The 25,759-nt window shown below is 42.1% G+C and overlaps 4 protein-coding genes, 1 long non-coding RNA gene and 1 other non-coding gene across 6 annotated transcripts; 1 reads left to right on the top strand and 5 right to left on the bottom strand.

Annotated features, from left to right (window-relative positions):
• Positions 1-323: 323 nt before the first annotated feature.
• On the bottom strand, positions 324-14,576 carry LOC117131881. Its single transcript, XR_004455299.1, has 2 exons — positions 12,520-14,576; positions 324-2,697 (listed from the first exon to the last, which is right to left on the bottom strand). It is a non-coding gene; the product is annotated as an uncharacterized LOC117131881 (long non-coding RNA).
• Positions 4,281-4,386, bottom strand: LOC117132258. The gene has a single exon (XR_004455818.1). It is a non-coding gene; the product is annotated as a small nucleolar RNA R71 (small nucleolar RNA).
• Positions 14,577-14,815: 239 nt separating the features above from the next.
• On the top strand, positions 14,816-15,732 carry LOC103853561 (keratin-associated protein 6-2). Its single transcript, XM_009130470.3, has 3 exons — positions 14,816-15,063; positions 15,142-15,292; positions 15,383-15,732. Exons 1-3 carry the CDS (start codon positions 14,913-14,915, stop codon positions 15,477-15,479), a joined length of 399 nt encoding a protein of 132 aa, XP_009128718.1. The 5' UTR covers positions 14,816-14,912; the 3' UTR covers positions 15,480-15,732.
• An 824-nt stretch (positions 15,733-16,556) lies between these two features.
• Positions 16,557-18,527, bottom strand: LOC103853560 (TLC domain-containing protein 4). The gene is made up of 9 exons (XM_009130469.3): positions 18,278-18,527; positions 18,036-18,143; positions 17,868-17,956; positions 17,653-17,791; positions 17,506-17,580; positions 17,260-17,381; positions 17,110-17,185; positions 16,973-17,032; positions 16,557-16,906 (listed from the first exon to the last, which is right to left on the bottom strand). The coding sequence occupies exons 2-9, from the start codon at positions 18,129-18,131 to the stop codon at positions 16,763-16,765; spliced, it is 801 nt and encodes a 266-aa protein (XP_009128717.1). The 5' UTR covers positions 18,132-18,143; positions 18,278-18,527; the 3' UTR covers positions 16,557-16,762.
• A 1,339-nt stretch (positions 18,528-19,866) lies between these two features.
• On the bottom strand, positions 19,867-21,524 carry LOC103853596. The gene is made up of 2 exons (XM_009130503.1): positions 20,976-21,524; positions 19,867-20,892 (listed from the first exon to the last, which is right to left on the bottom strand). Exons 1-2 carry the CDS (start codon positions 21,522-21,524, stop codon positions 19,867-19,869), a joined length of 1,575 nt encoding a protein of 524 aa, XP_009128751.1.
• Positions 21,525-24,651: 3,127 nt separating this feature from the next.
• On the bottom strand, positions 24,652-25,260 carry LOC117131973. Its single transcript, XM_033285237.1, has one exon. It carries the CDS (start codon positions 25,258-25,260, stop codon positions 24,652-24,654), a length of 609 nt encoding a protein of 202 aa, XP_033141128.1.
• Positions 25,261-25,759: the final 499 nt, after the last annotated feature.

The following is a 25,759-nucleotide window of genomic DNA, read 5'->3' as shown; positions in this document are numbered from 1 at the left end:
TTATAAAGAAATATGTATACAATTGTTATCCCTTGCATCATTGGTATGAGGTGTATACAGATTTTGTTCATGGCTGGTGGTAAAAATTGTATGTAAGGAATTCTAGTTGGAAGGGAATAATCTAGTTGAGAATCAGTTTGATCTTGGTGTTTTGTCTACATGAATTGAGAATGTGACATAACGGTTTTCTTTTGGTGATGGCAGCTCAATTAACTTATCATTTTGTGTCTCTCCAACAACGGGAGTGAGAGCATGATACATTGTCGCTTCTCTGTTCCCATCTTGTGAGGTAGAAAAGTAATGTATGTATTTGATCCCCTTAACTCAACTATAGGAGACGGCTCATCTGCTTTCCGTAAGCTTCTTCATCATTATACGCCTATGAGATCTTCGTTGTTATAAATTACCATTCAGTTCCTCGGACAGTGACTCTTCTAACTCCCACTAATTAAGTTCAATGACAAGTATGTTATTATGACCTTGGTTTTTATGTCACTCTGTTAACGCAAATCTGATTGATTATATTTATAGCACACAGTCTTAGTTACTGCATTCTTCCAAGTTTCTTGAATAGTAATTTTACTTCCTAATTATTCTTCAGTTATCTATCATAGCGAAATAATCGTTTTACTTTCTTTAGGTTTGGTTAAAAATATGAGCCATTAGTTTATGTTCTGAATCCTCATACGCAAGATAATGGCGTCTTGCAGTTGGGAAGATCTCATCCCAAAGAGTGTTAGCTAAAGCATTGTCGAGTCAGCATCAAACAAAATAACTTACCATTTGTCTCTTACAACATGCATATCTTATGAGTGCTGCAAATCGAATAAGTCTTCCTCTTATAACAATAACTGGAAGTCACTGAAGGAGACCTCTGGTCAAGAAGGGTCTCCTAGGTTTTTTTCTTCAGATATGTAGTATATCGTTAAAGTAACATACAATATCATAAACCAAGGTGTCTCTCGAGCACTTGTCAATGCTATAAGATGATTCCATTAAGGCTTTCTTTTAGCTTTGTCAGTATTTCGTACATATATGAAGCATAAAAGTAATTTCTTTCAAATCCTATTAGAGTATCAATACAGTTTGCACTTGAAGAGAACATCAAGTGATAAATCTTTTCTCCATAGTAGAGCCAGACCTCCGGCACCATGGGTGACTAGAAGTACGAGATGATGATGAGCATCATATTCCAAGGATTTGAGTTTCTGCAAAGACGACAGCAATGGAGGATTTCATTTCCATTGAGAAAAGTATATCTGTGGAGCTTTGTTAATTCATCTCTCGTAAAAGATGAACAGGTCAGAGGATTCCCAAGTCAAGACAGTTACAGCTCGTTTTCACTAAGGATCTGCATCATAAGGGGTTCAAGAAACTGCCTTCTTCAGCCTACTCCCTAAAAATAGATCATTAATTGGTCGGTTTTCAGATGTTTGATTCATATTTGCATGTAATACCAAGTCATGTGGGGTTTTGTTTCTGGGCGGGATCCTTTGTTTTCACGGTGTGATAAGTTATTTCCTACAAGGGGATCATTAGTTTGTTGGAATTTCTTCTTTTAGGAGTTGGATCCCGCGAGAACCTAGGCTTGCTTGAACATTTGTTTTACCTGGTGGCATCCTGGTTTGTGTTTAGATTCTAGTGAGGTTGTCCCAATTACTGGATGATCAATAGCCAAAGATGAGGGACCTAGTCTGGGGGTTGTTGGAACTCAATCATGAACATGCACTTCCACAACAAGTGGTGGTAGAGGTGGGAGATTGGACAGAGTTGCGCAAACAATATGGACAGCACTTTCCTCCAATTTTCCTTGTTCCTCAACCATGTAGAATCATTATTTACATGCAGTGCTCTCCGAGTAGTTTACACATCTGGTGTATTAAATCATAACAGTATACGCAGCTCGTGTAATTCACTCACCCTTTTCTTTTTCTAGAGTCTCCCGAGGTATATAAGTTTCAAGGTTTTGAAGGGGAATTCTTTTGAAAAATACTCTATATAGCCTTGGAAGAGGTTGATTCTTTGGTTTTTCCATCTCATTTTTAATTTTGGAATTGCTCTGTAGTAGGAGCGAGGTTGTCGAACTGAAGATCTTTGAAGTGAAAATTGAGAAATATGTTTTAAGGGTTGAGAACCTATATTCTATTCTTGGTGGTATGAGGAGCAAAAATTGAACTCTGTTGGAGTTCTAGATGAAGTGGAGTAGTGAGAGTGGTCTTGGTAATTTTTGTATCATATTTTCTTTGTTCATCTCCACTCTGATTAGTCGATGGATTGTGTCTTTCTCCATAGGATTTGTTTTCTCCAAACACGTTTCATGTCATATGTTTTGTTGTGTGTGATTCCTCTAAGATTTAGAGAAGTTATCTCTATGTTTTTATGTTGTGAAGCAGAAAGGGTCAAACATGGTGGCTCATGTTAAAGCGCCCTAACCCGGACACTTGATCCAGTGAGGTTTCTAGGTTTGACCAGGATTTAAGCAGGCCGACCAGTCAGTTTTAAGTCCTTAGTTTTAAACACATCCAGTTCGGTCAATTATGTGATTCATTTTAGAGTCTATATGCAGATGTATTAGAGTCAATATGCAATAGGATAAACTGATTTCTTTATTTATGTGATAAAGGATTCGTTTACAACGAGAGTTTGCATATATGCTAGTACAATGTATAACGGTCTTAAACCAGTCTATCAAACCACCTGATATACCTTGGATTTGACCCGTTTTCATCCGTAGTGATATTCATGATAGATTTGTATTCATTGCTTGTTTTAGCCTTGCTAACTATAACTTGATCATAGGATTGCATACTCAAGCACCCTTGTTATCCCATCCTGACATTTATCTATCATATTAGGACTGCTAGAGAGGGCTAACCGCCAATTTAGTATCTTAATAGGGCATATCATACTCGCACATAGGCCTGGCTAGAACCCGTCGATCGATGTCCTCAACTGACTATCGGTCGACATAGGCAAAGGTGTATCGGTCGACATCCCAATAGGACCATCGATCGACATTCTTTCGTTGTCAACATACTAACCGTTGAGACACGAGATCTAGCTTGTTAACCAGTGAAACATGCGACAACTGATCACTGAGTTAAGCAGTTGAGTCCTAACATATCATGCACGCAACAAATAGGCATCTATAGGTATTATAATCTCCAACACCTGAATAGTGGCCCTGCATCTAATATCAATTCCAACCAAGTTACATTTACTATTTACTTCGCTTGTTACTATTGCTATTTTATTTAAACATTTACAACTCTTAGAATTAATAAACACTAGATTTAATTGTTCCCTAGCTCCTTGTGGATTCGATCCTTAAGTACTACATCTGAACCTCTTTTGATGAGAGTAACACTCCTTAGGGTAATTTGAGTGGTATCAAATTTGGCGCCGTTGCCGGGGAGCTTTGATCGCCATTAGATTTAGTTTTATTGATTCTTATTCCTTTCTCTACCCCCTTTCAAACATAATCTTTTTCTTGTCTTTTCAGGTGCATGCCCAGCGGTACCAGAAGCAACAAGGAGAAAGACTTGCTGTTCTCAGACGATCCTGCTCACTTGGAACGCACCATCCGTAGAGGTCAACGTTCTACATCGCTCGATGCAACAACTTTGTCGTCGATCGATACTCACAAACAATCGTCGACCGACACCAGACCATCATCGTCGATCGATCCAATCGTTCGACAACGATCAATACTACGCCGCGTACGTCGATCGATACCGTGTCGTCAAAAATGGTAAACATTATTATTGTAACACGGGACGAGAACGGAAACCTGTATGACCAGAACGGTCATCTGCGTAATGCAACAAGTCGGGAAATAGACGCTCAGGGGACTGTAATCCCTGATGCTGATGCTACAAGAGCTGCTCAACCTGTAGATGAGGACGCTCGATCGAAACCACTGGTCGACTACAATCGCCCAGATGAGTACTATTCCAATAGATCAGCTATTCGACTTCCGGTGATCTAGAAGCCGAATTTCGAGCTGAAGCCTCAATACTACACTCTCGTGTCGCAGATACCCTAGTCTGGGTTACCGCACGAGCATCCTATGGACCATCTAGAACGGTTCGAGGATCTAATCGCTGCTATTCGGATGGAAGGAGTCCCCGAAGATTACCTGCTGTGCAAGCTCTTCAGATACACGCTGAATGGAGAAGCGATGCACTGGCTTAGGCAGCAACCCACAGGATCCTTAACATCCTGGGCCGACATCAAGAATGCTTTCTTACGAAACTTCTTCGATGAGGTGCGCGCTGAAGAACTTCGGAACAAAATTTCCACATTCTCGCCGGAGGCTGGAGAGTCCTTCAAAGATGTGTGGATTAGATTTAGGTTCTTCCAGAGAAACTGTCCACACCACGGATTTAACGAAGTGCAGCTGCTAAGAACTTTGTTCCGAGGTCTCGCCTTACAGTATCAAATGGCTCTTGATACGGCGAGTGAAGGAAACTTCACTACTCGGAATCCGTTGGAAGCTGTGAGACTTAACGAAAACCTTGCTAACAGCAGCAGCACCAAAAACACTGACTCTGAACGGAAGAAGTCTGTAGCCTATATCGGGAAGGAACAGATGGACGAAGTAAGAGCTAAGTTAGATGTGGTGCACGAGCTTCTTAGGAAGCAAGTCTTTTCAGCTGAAGGAGAAGTAGCAGATACAGAAGGAGAAGAAAATGTGAACTACATCGGAGGTACCAGATTCTAGAAATTTGGAAACCACGGCGGAAACAGAAACTTCTTTGAAAATGGTCAAAGAAGTAACCAGAGTTCATAATTTCAAAAACCCTTCAACAAATAGCAAAAGCTACTCAAACTCTTAATACCAGAATCCACCACCCTAGACTCAGGAAAGCAAGATCGAAGAAAATGCTTGATCGAGTACTGTTGGGACAACAACAAATCACTGTGGATTTCAACGGTAAAATAGACTCCGCCTACAACAATCTGAACACCAAAATCGAGACCTTAAGGACTCAGGTGAGAAAACTTGAAACGCAGGAAGCAGGATCGTCTGAGAACAGCAAGTCTTTCTCCTTGTTGCTTCTTGTACCGCTGGGCATGCACCTGAAAAGACAAGAAAAAGATTATGTTAGAAAGGGGGTAGAGAAAAGAATAAGAATCAATAAAACTAACTCTAATGGCGATCAAAGCTCCCCGGCAACGGCGCCAAATTTGATACCACTCAAATTACCCTAAGGAGTGTTACTCTCATCAAAAGAGGTTCAGATGTAGTACTTAGGGATCGAATCCACAAGGAGCTAGGAAACAATTAAATCTATTGTTTATTAATTCTAAGAGTTGTAAATGTTTAAATGAAATAGCAATAGTAACAAGCGAAGTAAACAGTAAATGTAACTTGGTTGGAAATGATATTAGATGCAGAGCCACTATTCAGGTGTTGGAGATTATAATATCTATAGATGCCCATTTGTTGCATGCATGATATGTTAGAGCTCAATCGCTTAACTCAGTGATCAGCTGTCGCATGTTTTACTGGTTAATAGGCTATATCTCGTGTCTCAACGGTTAGAATGTTGACAACGAAAGAGTGTTGATCGATGGTCCTATTGGGACATCGAACGATACACTTTTGCCTACGTCGACCGATAGTCAGTTGAGGACATCGATCGACGGGTTCTAGCCAGGCCTATGCGCGAGTATGATATGCCATATTAAGATACTAAATTGGCGGTTAGCCCTCTCTAGTAGTCCTAATATGATAGATAGATGTGAGGATGGGATAACAAGGGTGCTTGAGTATGCAATCCTATGATCAAGTTCTAGTTAGCTAGGCCAAAACAAGCAATGAATACAAATCTATCATGAATATCACAACAAGGCAGATCTATCATGAATGTCGCTACGTAGCGACCGAGCTGTGTGCATGCTTGGTCGCCGCGTAGCGACCGAACTGTGTGCATGCTTGGTCGCCGCATATCGATCGAGCTTGGCTTGTCTGCGGTCCAATTGCCATACTCGAGCTTGTCCGCGGCCGATTTGGATACATGTCCATTGCCTTCGGACAATCGTGTTTAGTGGTTCGATTGAGATTTGAATAAGATTTTACCGCAAGGTTCCTCGTAAAGATATCTTTACGAGGATTACTTTTCGTAAAAATGTTCATGCTGATTTTTATGAACTTTCAGACATAGATTTCGTCGTGACCGATTTTGACCCCAACAGTTAGCCCCCCAGCTCGTTAGAACCATGAGCTTCTAGCGTGAGGTTCTAGCGAGTGGCTTGGCAAGTTAGGCGAGTAAGGTGAGCTAGGCGGAATTAATGGTTGAAAAGGTCAGTGAAAAGTGGTCTTCTCGCTCTTCTAAAAGTAGAACGCGATAAGATTGGGGCTGCGCCTTATGACAGCTGCCTACGTACCCTTGTTGAAGGGATCAAGCCTTTCGTAGTTCGTCTTGGAGTTAAGATTCTTATGACTAGTTTTCCAGCGAGACCTTTACGGTCTAGTTTATATGTATTGGTTATTAGGAGTGTTGCTGCCGATGGCATTTTGTATGGGTGTAGAAGGAAGACTACGAGTTGTCATCTTGTAATCTAACTCTGTGTGAACTGCTATATCCGTAATCTGTTTCGAGAGTTTTCTGCAGTGTGTAAACTTGCGGGATTTCTAAAAATTCTCGAATATTGGCAAAGATACAAATTTTGGGATCTCGTATCAGGGTGTTTGATACTATGCCTAGAGATGTTAGAGACCAGTGCGTTGGGTTTAGGGCAAGACCTAGGTTTACTCCTGGTTTTAGAGGGTGCGATGACTAATGCGACTTACGTATCCCGTTTCAGTTTCATCCTGATTCCATACCGATTTAAAGTCCGCGATAGGTTCTCGGCTTATACGACTTGTATGGTTGGAACCGAGCATCTCTCGAAGGACAATTTTTAAGCCTCCTGGAAGCGCTGACCAAAATTTTTGGGTTTCTTTTATAGCCCTATTATCCTTGTGTCGGATGTACGAGAGTCATCTCTACGAGATGGCTAAGTCTGTTTAGGACGTTAAGAGTTTGTTGTGATCAGCAACAAACTTAATGGTAAAAATTACCATTTTGAGTCTTCGCGAAGAATATTTTTTGAGAAGATGTTAGCGCGTATGACTGTCTGGTCTTCCATGAAGGTGTTTTTATCGAGGAAGGAGATTTCGTCGAAGAACTAATCTTCAGGCGTCTGCGACGTCTCGCGATGCTGAAGATTTGTTATTCTTTCGTATGCCACGTTCCGTGCTTGAAATGTTCGGGGGCTTGAAGATATTTCGCGATGTTGCAAGGGTTTAGTCTTAGCCATGCGTTTGAGAAACATTCTGGTTTGACTACGAATGTTCGCATCCAAAATTGTTGTTCATGTTTGGATGCTAATAGTTTTATTTGCGATCGAGGAATTATGACTGAGGTGACGTATAAATTTGTCCATGGGAACAAGCGTTTTCCTTCATAGTGCTTTGTGAAGTGTTGGCCTTCCGAGATGTATTTCGTGCATTTTTTAGGATGTTTCGTATAGCTCTAAAAGCTTTGTTACGAATTTTTCCTTACATGCCGCCTATTATGGTTAAAACGTTGCGAGTTTAAAGTGAATTGTCGAGCGTATTGAACTTGGTCAATTTTCGAAAAGTTTAGATTTTTCGTTAACCGTTTGGTTGTTAGGACTTAGTTTCGTTATGAAGAATTTATCATATGATTTCCGACTGTGGGCTATACGATAATTTATCATATCATATAACTAGTTTTACGAAGGTTGTAAATCAGTGATATGTATACATATGTCAAAGTAGCTGTGTTTCTGCGGGTTTTACGAGAAACGTTCCTGCTGTGATTTTGATCTTAGGTGAAAGTTGCTTGGAGTTACTCATGGAGTGTTACCGAAGTTTATTTCAATACGACCTAGTCGCAGAACATTTTTCATAAGTTTTTTTAGAGGATTCTCATGACACATTCGTTTCTTGAACGAATTGGTCAACAAGAGGTGGATCTAGCTAACCATCGGGAGGAAATTACTCCTTTTAATGTGCACGATGCTACATCTATTCTCGAGTTTTCTTCGTCGCAAATGTTTTTGATGCTTTTCCGTGACTTGCTTTTTTCGGGAATGATCGATAATTCGGGACGATTTATAGACGATGCTTGGACTGTGATTTGGTCGTTTCCATGTTGACGATTTGGAATATGTCGGTTCCGAGAAAATTGCCAGAAACAAATCGGTTTTAAGACGACGTTCATGTCTCTAACTTTTTCTCTCTTTAGGAAGCGAGCTTGATATGCGTGGCGATCGTTTCTCGACTTTCGGAGAGTTTAGATCGGTTTGCAAGATCTGGATGAACAATTATGGAACAATATATCGAGACAGGAAAAATCGCTTAAGACTTAGTTTGCTAGACTATCCGCCTAGGTTTTACGTTCCCTAAAGTTCTATGGCAGCCTCAAAGTAATTACCTATGAAAATTCCAAGTCTGATTTCAAAAATTTCAAGTCGGAAATAACTTAGTTCTCTCGAAGATGCAGTTTTGTCTCTTCTCAGTTTTGCTTGCTCATTTACATTTCCTCTTCTCGTGTATGTTCGCCATTTCCGATATTGGTGTTTATCCTTTGAAACTTGACATTTATCTTCCAAACTTGACTGTTATCTTCTCCTTAGATACGACGTCAATTTTTGTAAAAAGGTTCAACGTAATCGTATAGTTGAGGCAGCTAAGGTGTTAAGTTAACCGTTGCTGTTTTATATGATTAATCTGAATCCATGCGAGAAAACAAGTGTTTGCGGCTTCTTTTTTTTTTGTCGTAAAGTTTCAATGGTAACTCCGACCGAAACAAGAGACGTTTCGATCGAAATTTGAAGGAGAACACAAAGCTGGAGGTAAGGGCGAGTAGGAGAAAGACAAGGAGTTTAAGATGAGTTTTACTTGTTTTCGTCGTAAAATCTCAACGGAAACTCCGATTGAGACGAAACGAAAAGCGTTTCGATGAGGATTCAAAGGAGAACGCAAAGGAGGACCTCTTTGAGGCCTGACAGGTCGCTATAGCGAGTGAGGATGTCATCTCGGTCGCTATAGCGAGTGGAAGGGCGCCAAGATGAGTCCAACTTGTTTTCGTCATAAGATCTCAACTAAAACTCCGATTGAGTCGAAACGAAAACCGTTTCGATGAGGATTCAAAGGAGAACGTAAAGGAGGACCCCTTTGAGGCCTTACCGGTCGCTGCGTAGCGAGTGGAGAGTTGGCTTGAGCTCGGTCGCTACGTAGCGACCGAGCAGTGTGCGTGCTCGGTCGCTACGTAGTGACCGAGCAGTGTGCGTGCTCGGTCGCTACGTAGTGACAGAGCAGTGTGCGTGCTCGGTCGCTACGTAGTGACCGAGCAGTGTGCGTGCTCGGTCGCTACGTAGCGACCGAGCAGTGTGCGTGCTCGGTCGCTACGTAGCGACCGAGCAGTGTGCGTGCTCAGTCGCTACATAGCGACCGAGCTGTGTAATCGTTTTGTTGTGTTTCCTTTTTCCGCGATTAACCTAGGGGTTTTTTGCGGTTTTTGGGAGAACAAGTTTTACCCTTCGGGAATGTTTTCGGAAAACGTGTTTTGGTAAAACCCTTACGCATTGAGATTTTTTTTGTTCGGTAATGAGCCAAACTTACGGGGTTTGATAAAATTTATAGTTTCCCTTTATGTTTAGAAAGAGAAATCGCGAGCTCGTTTCATTGCACTTCCCGCGGCGAAAAGTCGCAGCAAGGTTTTCGATTTTCTCAAGAACTGTGGCGTTTGCGGAGTTGTTAACCATAGGAGCAGTCAGTGGTGCGAGTTTGTCTTTCATATATCCAGACATCGTTTCGATCAAGTGTTTTGTGGCCATGAGTAAGAGTAATCCGTAACCCCCCCCCTCCTTCTAGCGCCAAACTGTGGGAACCAAAATTCGCACTGTCGATTTCCGTTTAAATTGGAAAACTAGAAAAACCCTAATTTCCCAGAGGTCCCGGATCTCTGCGAGAGCCAACGACAAGTGACCAAATATGTGCGGAAATCATGAAAACATAACAAACGAGTTTAGAGAAAACAGTAGATCTTATTTCGAGTCCGCGTAAGAGCGTTGCGATCATTACAAGAGATCATGAAAGCTTTGGCCGCAAAGGCTGTCAGCGAGTTACTTAGTTCTAGCGGCCTAATAGCTCAAACCTAGTTGAGTCGCAGCTCGATAACAAAAGACGAAATAGATACAGAAAAGGTTTTTGATTGATTTCGGACTGAACCTTGTTAAAGGCTGCCTACGTACCCCTTTCGAGGATCAAGCCGAACGTAGTTCAATTGATAGAGCTGGACAAGAGATCGAACTGCCTGGGCGAGTTCGTCTAGTAATTGAGTGCCAGTCATAGAAACCAAACTTGTCGAGAATAAAGCCTAAAGTTTCTAAGTGCATAGAATTCCGAGTCTAAAAAGTTCTCCCCCCAAGCCTCCCGCCTAGGACTCCTTATATACTCACTCCAAGGTCGGTTTATGCTTTTACTCTTCTGCCCTTAAGCTGTCATAGCAAAAAATAGAGATATTCCATTTTTTCCGATCTTCGTAATTATCTTCAAAATTCTGTATTTATCCGCGAAAACTTGACATTTATCTTCCCTTGCGAACCAAGCAAGCGTAAACCGTCCTACGGTTTACGGGCTTTTGGTTAAGAAATCGTAAGATGGGCCTCGAGTCGTGTCTTAGGTCCCTTTGGGCCGTATTCCGACTCGAAACGTTTATTGCGACTTCTTTCGATAAAGAACAAACTTTCCTAGGTTTTTACCGCAAAGTTTGATCGATGATTAAGAATGGCGGAAAACATGAACTGAGTTCGCTACGGTTTTCGGGAGATAGCATCGGAGGATAGACGAGAATGCATGGACTGGTGTTGTATCGACGTTTCGGAAGAGCTCGGTCGCTACGTAGCGACCAAGCGGGACGGACGCTCGGTCGCTACGTAGCGACCAAGCAGAACAGACGCTCGGTCGCTACGTAGCGAACGAGCAGGACGGACGCTCTGCTCGTTCGCTATGTAGCGACCGAGCTTGGCTCGAGCTCGGTCGCTATAGCGACCGAGCAGAACGGACGCTCGGTCGCTACGTAGTGACCGAGCTTGGCTCGATCTCGGTTGCTACGTACGCTCGGTCGCTCGGTCGCTACGTAGCGACCGAGCTTGGCTCGATCTCGTTCGCTATGTACGCTCGGTCGCTCCGTAGCGACAGAGCTGTGTGCATGCTTGGTCGCCGCGTAGCGACCGAGCTGTGTGCATGCTTGGTCGCCGCGTATCGATCGAGCTTGGCTTGTCTGCGGTCCGATTGCCTTACTCGAGCTTGTCCGTGGCCGATTTGGATACATGTCTGTTGCCTTCGGACTATCGTATTTAGTGGTTCGATTGAGCTTTGAACAAGGTTTTACCGCAAGGCTCCTCGTAAAGATATCTTTACGAGGATTACTTTTCCTAAAAATGTTCATGCTGATTTTTATAGACTTTCAGACATTGATTTCGTCGTGACCGATTTTGACCCCAACAACTACTCAGACATAGCAAAGCAATTCATAACAATGAAGAAATGGGAATTCATAGAATAGATGAAAAGAAATGGAAACAAGGAGTTCCAATCACAAGTGATCTTCTCTCCAAAACTCTCTCTTCTCTCTCAAAATATAACTATAACTAAAAAGCTCTCATGCCGTCAAAACACTTAGGCAGTATATAATCTACTAGGTTAAAAACTCGTCAGGGCATTTTCGTAATTTGGCTTGGCCTTGGGTTTTAAGGCCGCTGGATCCAAAATGTCGCGTGTCTGATGTCTCGACATCGATCGATGGTACTTGTGTACATCGATCGATATTAATCTTCATCTGTCGAGGCATCTCTTGGTATCGATCGTCAGCACTGGATGCGCATCGATCGATTGTTCTTCCTCTCGTCGACCTCTACATGGTCAGCTCGGGTGAAACGTCCTTTAAGCTCCAAAATGCTCTAAAGTCATAACTTTACTCCGAAATGCACCTGAACCTGAAAACATACCTAGAAGAGTAGAAAACATAGATATATATATAGTAAAACACTTATATACCATGGATGAAAACGGGTCAAATCCAAGGTATATCAACATACTAACCGCTGAGACACGAGATCTAGCTTGTTAACCAGTGAAACATGTGACAGCTGATCACTGAGTTAAGCGGTTGAGTCCTAACATATCATGCATGCAACAAATAGGCATCTATAGGTATTACATATCATGCATGCAACAAATAGGCATCTATAGGTATTATAATCTCCAACACCTGAATAGTGGCCATGCATCTAATATCAATTCCAACCAAGTTACATTTACTATTTACTTCGCTTGTTACTATTGCTATTTCATTTAAACATTTACAACTCTTAGAATTAATAAAAACTAGATTTAATTGTTCCCTAGCTCCTTGTGGATTCAATCCCTAAGTACTACATCTGAACCTCTTTTGATGAGAGTAACACTCCTTAGGATAATTTGAGTGGTATCACCACCCATCCGTACTTGGCTTCGAGTATTCACGGCTAAGCCAGATCCTTCCCATGATCACCATCTTACCCTGAAACCAACAAAACATAAGTATTTCATTGGTAACTTAGCGAGTGGTTTCTATACATGCATCATATGTCTGGTTTCTTTCTAAGTCTAACACATATGATCCCCTTAATCAAACTCGACTTATTCAGTCATTTGGCCGGAATGTTCAAGTTCAGTCTGCGGTCTTAATCAAGCCGTCTTACAACTGAACCACTCGGATCGGCCATAACCCGATCAAGCCATCTGGATATGATCTTTGATCTATCAAATCCAACACTGGATCACATGATCAGACCGGCTCTAAGGCATGATCAATTATCCGGTCCTAAGACCAAGACACTTGATCGTTCATACAATAGGATGAAGAAACGATCAAGTAAAGATTAAAGGGATGAAACCAATTTAGGACGATCAGCCATAGCCCCGTTCGGATCCACCCGAAGGCCATGGCAATGGCTTATCCAGTCCATACCTTAGACGTGCGCTCCAGAGTTCCAGTCGCAGCATGCTTGTATTTTTCCCTTAGATCCACCATGTTTGGATTGTTCTTCCAGTAATCGTGGTCGGATTGCCTTTTGGACTTGATTCCGATCAAGTCTTCTCTTCAAATTGCCCAAGTCTCTCTCTTTCGGATGCCTTTGGTTCTGATCGAGTTTTGGTTCTTTCCTTAGAGAAATTCGGTGTCCAAAATCGACCCCAAGTCCCCATATTTATAGAAATTTTGCCAGGAACGGTTATGGGGCGAAAGAGTGTATTTTGCAACCGCTGGGGCGGTTATCCATAAGTGCCCTTTCGGCCAAAAACTGACTCCAACTGCTTGGCACGTTTCCCACACGCGCAAGGCTTAGTCGGACCAGTCCAACTCCGCACCTGATCCAACCAACTACTCGTAACCACCCCGAACCCGTCCAACCGGCCCAACCGCCGAACACTCCACCCAGCTGAGTTGAGCTCCCGAGAGTTGGTCCAGCTGGTTGAGCTCAGACTACTAGCTGATCGAGCTGATCTATCTTAAGTGAGCTCGTCCAGCTTACATCTTGACTAGTTCTCCAGCTCTCCCAGCTTGTTCCACTCTTCCTTTGCTCGGTCCAGCTCATTTTCTTCATTTTTTCTTCCTTTTCCTGGCTAAGTCCAGATCATTATTCGGACTTAACCCTTTGGTCAGACCATGGAACACTTGCCCTTCAGTCTTACGACCGGCTTTCACGTTCTCTCGTCCCATGGCCCGTCCAAACGATCCTTAGCAAGGATCAGGGATGCTACACATGTAGTTTCTCATCCATGCAATGTTAGGTCGCTTCACTTATATGAGTGCCAGTAGTCACTGCTTGAATTATCTTCAGAGATTGCGCGCAATTGTTTTGATCATGATCTAACCAAAAACATTTGGAGAAATGATTCTCTAATCTCTTATAAACTAGCCTTGCAATTACGTTATCGTCATTTGGGTATTCAATAATCGTCGACCTGATCAAGGAAAATCTACGTTAACATGGCCTCTCATCCTTTCTGTAAGGGTGTAATGATCGACGTCTCAAAGATTCTATATAATCACCAATGCATTTTATTGAATCTTCAGTCTAAAGATGTACTGGTATTCTTTGTACATTTCTTCATAATGGAATTATAGATGATTATGAGACAATAGTTCCCATCTTTGTAGGATAATCATACATTTATCAAAATGATAGTGTCGTTTCTCTAAAACTAAGGATAGATCTGATTCTAGATCGAATTAGCACTGAAACATGTCTTGTCCTAAATAAGCTCCTAGTGGTCTCATCATAGTTGAAAAATCCTAAGACTTTGATTTTTGAAACAGTGAAATAAAGTTCTCTCACAAAGTAAGCATAATAGCATTAAAGATTTATGGTCACTTTTTGCAGAATATTATAATTTATGAGGATCCAATGAAATTAAATTACCAGGAAAAAAAAGTAAAGAAAAAACAAAAACTCGACATATTAGAGTTGAGTTTGCTTGTGATCTTATGCGGATCGAGACAGCAAGAAGGATCTTTTAACCTATGTCGAAAATGAAATTTGTTTTTTTTTTTAAGTTTAAACCGAATTTAAGAAGACAGATTTTGTCTATTTTAGAAAGAAAAAAACTTAACGGTTGAACAAAAATGTGTCCAAAACTGAGTTCATAGGAACAAGCTTGATCAATGTGGGTGGGAGAGAATCTTTTTCAAATACATTAATTTGATGAAAATTAGATTAGTTAGATATTTTTTCTATAAAAGTATATTCTACAGTTGGGCCTAAGTAGTAAAATGGGCCTTGTTAAGTGAGTCACATTTCAAGTAGGTACTAGCAAAAACCACGAAGAGAGAAGACAAGCAGAGACGATGAGCAACAGGAGGAGGAGCATCGGAGACGACGACAAGGGATTGTTGTGGAGACTTCCTCAGGTTAGGATCAAAGACGTCGGCAAAGTTGGTCCCGCCTTTGGACTCGGATTCGGTTGCGGATTCGGTTTCGGCGCCGGTCTTATCGGAGGTAACTTGATCGCGCGAATCGCTGTAATCTGTCTTAGATAATCTGTATCGTCTTTCTGAGAGAGATTTAATGAAACAGGTGTAGGATTCGGACCAGGAGTTCCTGGACTACAGTTTGGTCTGGGATTTGGAGCTGGTTGTGGAATCGGTGTAGGGTTTGGCTATGGCGTCGGAAGAGGCGCGGCTTATGATCACTCTCGCTCTTATTACAACGTCGGAAAGCCATCTCTGTAAGTCGTTTACGCCCTTGTAGTTACGATTCTAGCAATACTTGTGTTAGCAGTAGAACTGAAGATGGTTTTCGTTTTGGATACTGACAGAGATGAAGTTGATTCTCTTATCGATGAACTCGTTGTTCACACCAAGAAACTTGTCAAAGCCACTACAAAAGAAATCGACAAGTGGAGAAGAACTTAGCCAAACTTATCAGTGTTGCAGCAGCTCTTTTCAAGTAAATGCCACTGTTGCGTTGTTCTTGTATCCTGAATGTGTCGTAGTTGTACAATCTACATATGGTGTAAAGATGGATTCGCTTAGTTTACCTTGGCAGACGTATTCACTCCAGTGATGTTTAGTTATTTATAGTTTGAGTTCCAAGTCTTGGTGCTATGTTGAATTGTTTAATGGCTCAGCTTAACTCCCGATACCCAACTGCATAAAATTATTAAATTTATCGTCATAATGCTTCGTGTTCAGTAGGACTCATTCTGTAATGAGAGCAGTTAGGAAGAAAGCATTTTGTTTTAAGTCAATAAGGTGTTGAATATCACAGAGGAGGTAACTGAGGTGGGAGATCTGTTCCGACATTGCATTCTGCTAACAATGGTTTGAAAGCATCATGAATCAAATGGCTATCGAATGAAGAAGAAGAAATTGTAAGCAGAAAGAGAACTTGATCTGCAATACGTAGGGCGGCGTCGAACTGAGGATGCTTCAGAAACTGTCTCAGCTGGATTTTAAGCCGAAGCTGGTGGGGTCTGATTCAGTGTGAACGAACAATTGTTAAGCCGGAATGTATAAGTGTTAAGCTGTTCATGTGAACTACACGACGACCAATAAATTCATATGGTATGCACAAGAGAAAGAAAATTACGTGAGATCAATATCCAGATTTTACTTATTTCCAATTGTCCTCTAGGTTTACAAATTGGTGCAAAATGTTAATGTTCCTCACTATTTAGTTGACCTAATACAATCATTCGTGCGCGACAAAAAGCACCCACTACCCATGATATGTGTCGAAGGTGATACACTGTGATTTTTAAAATTTTATCTTGTAACCTTTATCTGTTCAGTGACTTCACTTAAGTGTCGTTGGATTGTATCGAACGCCCATGCCCCTACATAAGACAAAAATTCACCATAGAAAATCTTATATCCATCCAACCTTTAACTAATTTCTTCTATCAACTTGAATCACCTAATCGATTTAAAGATTGTATTTGTCATTGCTCGGTTTACACCAAACCGAGCCTAAAACCATTCTTTTGCAAATGATAAAACTAGCATCAATAAAATCTGAGTGACCTGAAACTCTGATTCTGCTTAAAACTTTACAAGTTGAATAACTAAGAAATAGCTGAAGGTTGTGAATATACAATTTCCATAGAAAAGGCACAACATGATATCAATCAATCTTTTTTCATGAACAGATCAAAGTGAATGCAATCCAAATCCATTTTCATGTCAAGCAGAGACCATCACTGTTTTTTCTTCCCGGTCGCCTTGGAGATTGTTTTGATTAATCCTTTGGTGATCTTCCAGAACCAAAGAAGATTCATCGTTGACAGGACCGGTCCTACCGCAAGAAGGCTGTAAAATCCCAGTGGAAACACTTGCTTCACCTGCAAAAATAGCGACTTTTCAGATTCACATCTCTAAAAGGTGCTCAAGCTCAGCATTGAAATCACCTGATGGAAATGGGAGTACATGTGTACAAAGAAGTAGATAAACAAAAGGATCCTCGCCACCTGCAAAAGAAAAAGCAATTACATTCGGTTACGCTAGAACAGAGAGAGATGATTTGTTTTGGTCAATCAAACACTACCAGCCAACCCAAGAAAAGGGCAATTCCATTGAGTGTGTAAGCCTTGGAGCCTTTTTGACCACTAGCATCCAAGTACCTGCAGTTATGATGTTTAGAGGCCACGCGTATCTAAAATCTTTAACTGGACTTTCTAAATCCGAAAAAACTCACCACCGTAGGTTGACAAACGGGGTAGTGGCCTCCGATAAGAGAACCATGAATATGTAGAACTGTGCTTGTCCACTTGTGACAGAAAGAATAATGGAGAACATTGATAAGCAGTGATGGAAAACCTTGAATAGGTAACAACAGAAAAAAACAAACATTAGCTTAAATGAAAATTCAAACCGGAATTAAATGCTAACTAACTCTGTATCAACATTTATGGAAAATAATATATGATGCTTTGATACTTACATATTCAACACCACCAAGAGTAGGAAAATGCCAAAAGATCATCATTAAGTCTGCTACAAAATAGCCTAAGGAGATCTGTAAAGAGACATAAAGATTCATTAATAAACATGGAATGCAAAGAATAAAAAAATGATGTAGAAAACTCACCCCCATTACAGATTCCGATAGCCTCGTTGTACTATTGATGACTAAATCACCATGAACACTCTCATCAAACTGATCTGAAATCACCAGGAGATAGATTGAAGCCACAGACACAAAAACAGCATGGAACGTTGAGAATCCCCTGTGAAAAAAAAAAAGAAATATCTTAACTCAAATACAAATCTTGAATCCACGACAGAAGAAAAAGAAATCAAAACCTGTTGTTCCATTCCATTCTAACTTTGCTGTCGAGTTTCCCATAAGCACTGAAGAGCAAAGGACTTATGAAACCAGTCAAGTCATAAACCTTAAGAACAAGAAGAACACAAATTGTTTAAAAAAAAAACAGAGTCTATCTTGCATCATCGTTGACCTAAAGGACTTACGATTTTGCACATGAGCATGCCGGAACAAACGGATGCAAGCAAGACGAGTTGCTTTGAAGAGTCATCATCACCGGTGAATGCGAAACTGGTCGTCATGAAAGATTCTTGCTTTGAGACAAAAAACACGAAAACTCAGAATCGGAAAAAGGAAACACTTTTCGATCCTAATCGTGAAGGTAACCTAGAAATGGGTCCAAGGAGGAATCAATCATCAAACAAAGAACAAATTCAAAGACGTGTACCCGAGGAATCTTCTTTCTTGCGGTCAATTACAATCTCCTTTTAGATGTCGAAATCGTCAAAGTTTCAAGCTTTTCTCTCTCTCTCTCTAATCGTATTTAATCACTCGCACCCGCCAGCCATTCGCGTCTTTGGTAAGTAATTATACTATTTTGGTTTTCCTTATTAAAAATGATCTGAAGCCAGAAGCTTCGTAAGTACCTTTTAGTCTATCTTCTTGTGGAAAAATATTGGCAATTTTTTTTTAATACTGTTTATCCAAATAGACGTGGGTTGGGTACTTTACTTGGTTTGGTTGAATTAAACACACATAAAACTGATATTTCGTTTATAAATTATAAACGTTGTTTTCTTTTCGAAAAGATATATTTTTGAACGTATATGTATTTTTTATTTCCTATCTCTCTCTGAACACATATGTTTTCATATATGTTTTCGTTTATAAATTTGTATCTACCGGTATGAATCTTGAAGTTCTCTCTCAACTTTTTCCTCTTACCAAACCTCTATTTTTCAGAGGAAGATGTTGATTAAGTTCTTTTGTATGTAAAATATCCTCGATTCCAGGGATCGATTTTTGTTTCGCATTTAGGCGAATTTATGTTTTACATACGGCGAATTTTTGTTTTGCATACAGCGATTTCTTGTTTCGCATAAGGCGATTTTGGTGTGTTCTTCAACCCCTACCCAAAATCAATCTTCATCTTTCTCTTCTTTAGTTATGTTATAGGTTGAGTTAATAAATGCTCCGACCAAAAACGTTGATTCTAATCGGAGTATAAAGGGCCGGTGGCTCTCGGCTTCATCATCTTAGTCTATCTAGCCTCTACTCAATTGTATTCATCTTCTCAACCGGGTAATATCTCACTGATTAGGACTCGTAATCTTTAGTGGACGAGGCTTCTACTGGCTGAGCTTTCCGGAGAAACAGATGCACTCGTTTTGGAAGCTGATGAAGGCTGAGGATGGGAGAGGAATTGCAGATAGAGAAGCTACTCATTGGGTTTCGACATCTAATCGGAGAGGCTCGAATTATGGCAAAGATGTAAAATCGGAAAGCGATTTCATGGCGAAGCAACATTCCGGCGATAGGTTAACCTAGGAGATGCATGCTTGCCACGTGTAGAGGCACATGTTTGTCACTTTGATTAGAGTGGACGCGTAGCCGAGTTGATAAAGATTAATCACTTTTGCATTTGGGTTTTATTGTAAACTTAGTTGTAATCCGTTGGACTCTTTATGTATAGGCTGAAACTCATTGTACTGCTCATTGGGCTTATGTTTTCTTTTAATGGAAATCTAGTCAACAAAAAATATATTTTTTATTTCATAATATATATCAAAAAAATATTTCTATTGTTTAATATTATTAACTAGTTGATGGTCTGCATCATGTGCGGACTAATATATATACTTAACAATTTTAATATTTATTTTATACAAATTTGATATTATTAAATTAGATGCAAATTCTAAATTAATATTTTTTTTTGATGAAATTTTAAATTTATTGATCATCAAGAGCCATAGCCCCAAAGTTTATTTATGTACATCCCTATAACTTTGTATGAAAAAGAATAAACAAAATGATTTAAGCTGTGCTGATCCGAGTTGTGAACCATCGTTGGAGGAGCTCTCTCAGCTTGGGCTTCTCGAAGTATCGGGTAGACATGATACGACTGCGAATGGTTTTGTCAACAATGCGGGCAAGTTGCTGGACTGACCTCACTGTGTTATTGTGCTTCCTGTCATTCCATTCTCTCCAAATGTAGTAGATAGTCACCTGGTATGCCAATCGAAGTAGGATAGTAGTTAACTTATCGTGCGAATGATGAGCAATCTGTTCCATTGTGATGTACCAATCAGGATCAGGGGGCGTGCCCAGTAGCAAACCAGCGACGTCAATCCATAAGGTGAAAGTATAGGGGCAAGCAAAAAATAGATGGTCTCGAGTTTCATCAGGCTCACCGCAAAAAACACAACCACAAGCTAGTCCTTGGCTCCAGTTACTCATACGATGTCCCGTAGCTAACCTGTCCTTTATTGCAAGCCACGCTACAAATGCAAATCTAGGGACATTTTGCGGGAACCAAATGATTCTACTCCATGACAGCACCACCTTGTGTACTCGGATCAGATTCCAAGTACTGTGTGCTTCAAAAACTCCCTGAAACACATTCACATCCTTCTTCCAGAGAACTGCGTCCTCAGCATCAGGATCTAACACTACCGGGAAAGCTCTGATCTGGTCCCCGAGTAAGCGTATGCCAGGGTCTCTGCAGTACCTAAATTGCCACTCATTTCCCCTCAGCACGTCACATATTGTGGCATTTCTTCTAATGCCAAGCTTTTGGATGCCCACCTCTCCGGTGATATCGATCATTCTACCAAGAGGATGCCATAGGTCAAACCAGAACTTGACGCGCCAACCATTACGGATCTCCATACGCAGGAATTTTTCGCTAGCGGTCTCAGTTTGAGCAACTTCCACCACACCCATGAGCCCGCACTTGTGTCCCGCACATCCCAAAAAGATGCTTGTTTGAGGAGATACCGCTTCACCCAGGCGACCCATAAGGAGTTCGAGCTCTGAAACAAGCGCCATATCAACTTTAAGCTGAAGACCGTGTCCACATCTTTTACTCTTCGAATTCCAAGACCTCCTTCTTCTTTGGGGCAACAAACGTCCTCCCAAGAAACCTTTACTTTGCTGGTGACATTCGGAGAGCCACTCCAAAGGAAAGCAGAGCACATGCTCTCGATTTCATCAATGCAACCTTGTAGCAAGCAGAAAGCTGCGCACCAAATATTTGTGATGCTAGCAATCACTGATTTTATCAAAAGAAGGCGACCTGCATAAGCTAGGGCAGAGCTTGTCCAGCTTAGGAACCTGTCCCTTATCCTCATTAGAAGCGGCTCGTAATCACTCCAAGACATTATCTTGGTCGTGAGGGGCAGCCCAAGATACTTTATTGGGAGCGCAGAGACGGACAATCCCATTCGAGTTGCTACTGCTTCTGAAGACCGCTTCCCCCGACCCGCTGCAAAGACTGTGGATTTTGCAATGTTGACTGTCAGACCCGAAGTTAGAGCAAAGTCATCAAACACTTTAAGGGTGCCTTCAAGCGACGCCGGAGAACCATCATTAAAGACCACAATGTCATCTGCGAAACTCAAGTGGGAGAGGTTGACCTCACGGCACCAAGGATGATAGCCAATTCTTCCAGCACTTACGGCCTTGTTAAGCATTTTTGACAGGACATTACTCACGATAACATAGATGTAGGGAGACAAGGAGCAGCCCTGACGAACCCCTCTGGTACTGTGGAAAAAACCCTCAAGTTCTCCATTTACAGAGACCGAGAACCCAGCTGTATCAATTCACCGCATAATCCACGTAATGAATAGTTCTGGATAGTGCATGGCCCGGAGTGTGGCTTCAATAAAGCTTCATTGAACACTATCAAACGCTTTTTTAATGTTTAGTTTGATCGCAGCTCTAGTGGATACCATGTCCTTATGGTAGTCTTTCACCAACTCTGTAGCCAATAGAACATTCTCAAGAAGAAGCCTTCCCTCAACAAACGCGCATTGATTAAGTTCAATGGCTTCCGATAGTGTCGCTTTGAGCCGCTTAGCTATGATCCAGGAGATGACTTTATAGATGACGTTGCAGCAAGCAATCGGTCTGAAGTCGGCCATACGCTCAGCGGTTGTGGTTTTAGGCACTAGTGACAGCAGTGTGGCATTGACACTCCTAGGGAGGAAGCTGTACAAGAAGAACGACTGAACGGCTGCAATGAAATCATGCCCTATTATCGACCAAGCTGCTTTATAGAACTCCATAGGGAAGCCATCAGGCCCTGGCGCTTTGTTCGTAGGCATAGTGAATAGAGCATCCTTTATTTCAGCTGCCTGAACTGGCGCTACAAGCGACGTTGCCTCACCGTCTGGACAGCGGTAGTCTATCAGCTCTTGAAGTTGCTCATGCGACAGTACCTCAAGCTCAGCCGGAGTCCCTTGTAGAAAGTTTTCAAAATGCGATGATGCCTCCTTCTTAATTTCCTGAAGATCCGTGAGAATACTCCCATCTGCAGCAATAATTCTTCTTATGGTATTTCGTGCATTCCTGGATTGAGTGACCCTATGATAAAACCTTATGTTTCGGTCCCCTAAGCCAAGCCACTGAGTTCGAGACTTCTGGTAAAAGAATTGCTCCTCTATACCTGAAATATGGTGCCAGCGTTCCCATGCATCTGAAGCTGCCTCAAACGTGGAGGTCTGAGGGTTATTCATGGCTTCAGTTTGCTTAGCACAGAGATCGTTGTATGCCTCGTTAACTCGGACAGGGAGATCGCCATAAATGTCTTTATTTAACGCTCTCAGATCAGCTTTTAGCAGCTTGAACTTCTTGTGGAACAACGTGAGAGCTAATCGAGAGTGGAAAATAGGCTCCGTAGTATCCCAGATATTTGCCACAGTCTCAAGAAACTTCGGGTGCCCCACGAGATGATTAAAGAATTTGAATGGCTTCATGTTTCCCTGAGGGAGGGCGCGGAGTTGAGTACATATGCGCATATGGTCCGACACTCCCCCTGCTTCAAATATAGCGTGGGACTGTGGAAATTGCGAAAGCCAGCATCCATTTACCATGACCCTATCCAATTTCTTGCTAATAGGACTCTCATCTTGGTTGTTTATCCAGGTGAACAGTGGCCCACTGTGGGATAAATTAACTAGCCCACAGACTCTCACAGCTTCTTGGAATTCACTAATGGATCTCCTGTCACCTCCAGTGGTTGTGGCCCTAGAGTGCTCCTCCATTGATAGCGCCACATTAAAATCACCTTGTAATATCCAAGGATAAGTATTTCCAACAACTGAGTTTGAAATCATCTCCATTTCTTGCCAAAGATCTCTTCTCTCACTAGCTCCATTGAAACCATACACAAAAGAGTTCAGAAAAAAATCACACGAACTTTTATACCGCACCCAGCAGGTAATCATTTGGGCGCTGGAGGATACATGGACAACCTCCACGTCATCTGACCAGCAAACCCATATTCTTCCTAACCTGTGATGAGCATAATTGTGGGTATAGCTCCACCCCGGGAATGTCGCCTCAACCACCTTCTTAAAATGACCTTCATGGACCCTAGTTTCCACCAAACAACCAATATTTAACTTAGCAGCTTTAATCCAACGACTGACTGCTCTTTGTTTGCGCGGCATGTTGAACCCACGCATGTTCCAAGCGAAAATCGAAGACATCAGTGCTTCTTTAAAGAAGCTTTCTTGATTTGATTATGAACTGCTGCGTGAATCAGGTCTTTGGTGTTTGCTATTGGCCTCCACCCACTCTTGTTCTTACCCCGGTTGTTTTGGTTCGGCCCCTGCGTTCTGACAGATACTGCAGTGTTTTCCATGATCTCGATAACATCCACTACCCCCACTGTCTCAGTTTGAATCAGTTCCATGCCATCCCCTTCTTCTTTTGGAATTTCACCTTCCTCACGGATGCCCTGGAGAACCTGGAATCTTCCAGGAGAGATAGTTTTTCCATCTATGCGAACCGTCTTTGGCGGAGAGTGGTGTCGCCGACCCTGAGGTAAGGACCAGTCTGTCAAAAGCGGTTCCTGGTGTGACTTCGAGCCTTCACAGCCTAAATTTTTAACCAGTGAGCCTGCTGTTGCCTCCAACTCTCCAATGAGATCAGATATCACTACGCCACTCCTTTTCTCTAATGCCAGCTCCTTATCAGTGCCTTCTGTGGTGATACCTTCATTTACTCCCTCCTGACGCTGTAGGATTGCAAGCGTTTAACCACTTGACAGTCCTTGTCGGTATGTCCCCACTTCGTACAGTTGCCACAGCACGGAGGGAGCCAAGGGTAGCTAACCTCAACCGTGACCTCAATACCATCTCTGTCAACAAAACATATCTTTTGGGGATGTGGCTTTTGGAAATCAACTTCAACAAGCATTCTGGCTACATCCAGACGAATACATTTCTCGGTGTTTGGATGGAGCTTAACAAACTTCCCCGTAGTGCGTTCTAGGAAGAGGCATTTCTTCTAATGCCAAGCTTTTGGATGCCCACCTCTCCGGTGATATCGATCATTCTACCAAGAGGATGCCATAGGTCAAACCAGAACTTGACGCGCCAACCATTACGGATCTCCATACGCAGGAATTTTTCGCTAGCGGTCTCAGTTTGAGCAACTTCCACCACACCCATGAGCCCGCACTTGTGTCCCGCACATCCCAAAAAGATGCTTGTTTGAGGAGATACCGCTTCACCCAGGCGACCCATAAGGAGTTCGAGCTCTGAAACAAGCGCCATATCAACTTTAAGCTGAAGACCGTGTCCACATCTTTTACTCTTCGAATTCCAAGACCTCCTTCTTCTTTGGGCAACAAACGTCCTCCCAAGAAACCTTTACTTTGCTGGTGACATTCGGAGAGCCACTCCAAAGGAAAGCAGAGCACATGCTCTCGATTTCATCAATGCAACCTTGTAGCAAGCAGAAAGCTGCGCACCAAATATTTGTGATGCTAGCAATCACTGATTTTATCAAAAGAAGGCGACCTGCATAAGCTAGGGCAGAGCTTGTCCAGCTTAGGAACCTGTCCCTTATCCTCATTAGAAGCGGCTCGTAATCACTCCAAGACATTATCTTGGTCGTGAGGGGCAGCCCAAGATACTTTATTGGGAGCGCAGAGACGGACAATCCCATTCGAGTTGCTACTGCTTCTGAAGACCGCTTCCCCCGACCCGCTGCAAAGACTGTGGATTTTGCAATGTTGACTGTCAGACCCGAAGTTAGAGCAAAGTCATCAAACACTTTAAGGGTGCCTTCAAGCGACGCCGGAGAACCATCATTAAAGACCACAATGTCATCTGCGAAACTCAAGTGGGAGAGGTTGACCTCACGGCACCAAGGATGATAGCCAATTCTTCCAGCACTTACGGCCTTGTTAAGCATTTTTGACAGGACATTACTCACGATAACATAGATGTAGGGAGACAAGGAGCAGCCCTGACGAACCCCTCTGGTACTGTGGAAAAAACCCTCAAGTTCTCCATTTACAGTGACCGAGAACCCAGCTGTATCAATTCACCGCATAATCCACGTAATGAATAGTTCTGGATAGTGCATGGCCCGGAGTGTGGCTTCAATAAAGCTTCATTGAACACTATCAAACGCTTTTTTAATGTTTAGTTTGATCGCAGCTCTAGTGGATACCATGTCCTTATGGTAGTCTTTCACCAACTCTGTAGCCAATAGAACATTCTCAAGAAGAAGCCTTCCCTCAACAAACGCGCATTGATTAAGTTCAATGGCTTCCGATAGTGTCGCTTTGAGCCGCTTAGCTATGATCCAGGAGATGACTTTATAGATGACGTTGCAGCAAGCAATCGGTCTGAAGTCGGCCATACGCTCAGCGGTTGTGGTTTTAGGCACTAGTGACAGCAGTGTGGCA

Source organism: Brassica rapa, chromosome A02 (assembly GCF_000309985.2).
Source record: "Brassica rapa cultivar Chiifu-401-42 chromosome A02, CAAS_Brap_v3.01, whole genome shotgun sequence".
In the NCBI taxonomy this organism is placed as follows: Eukaryota; Viridiplantae; Streptophyta; class Magnoliopsida; order Brassicales; family Brassicaceae; genus Brassica; species Brassica rapa.
The sequence above is the reverse complement of the archived record's forward strand: the minus strand, read 5'-3'. Positions and strand labels throughout refer to the sequence as shown.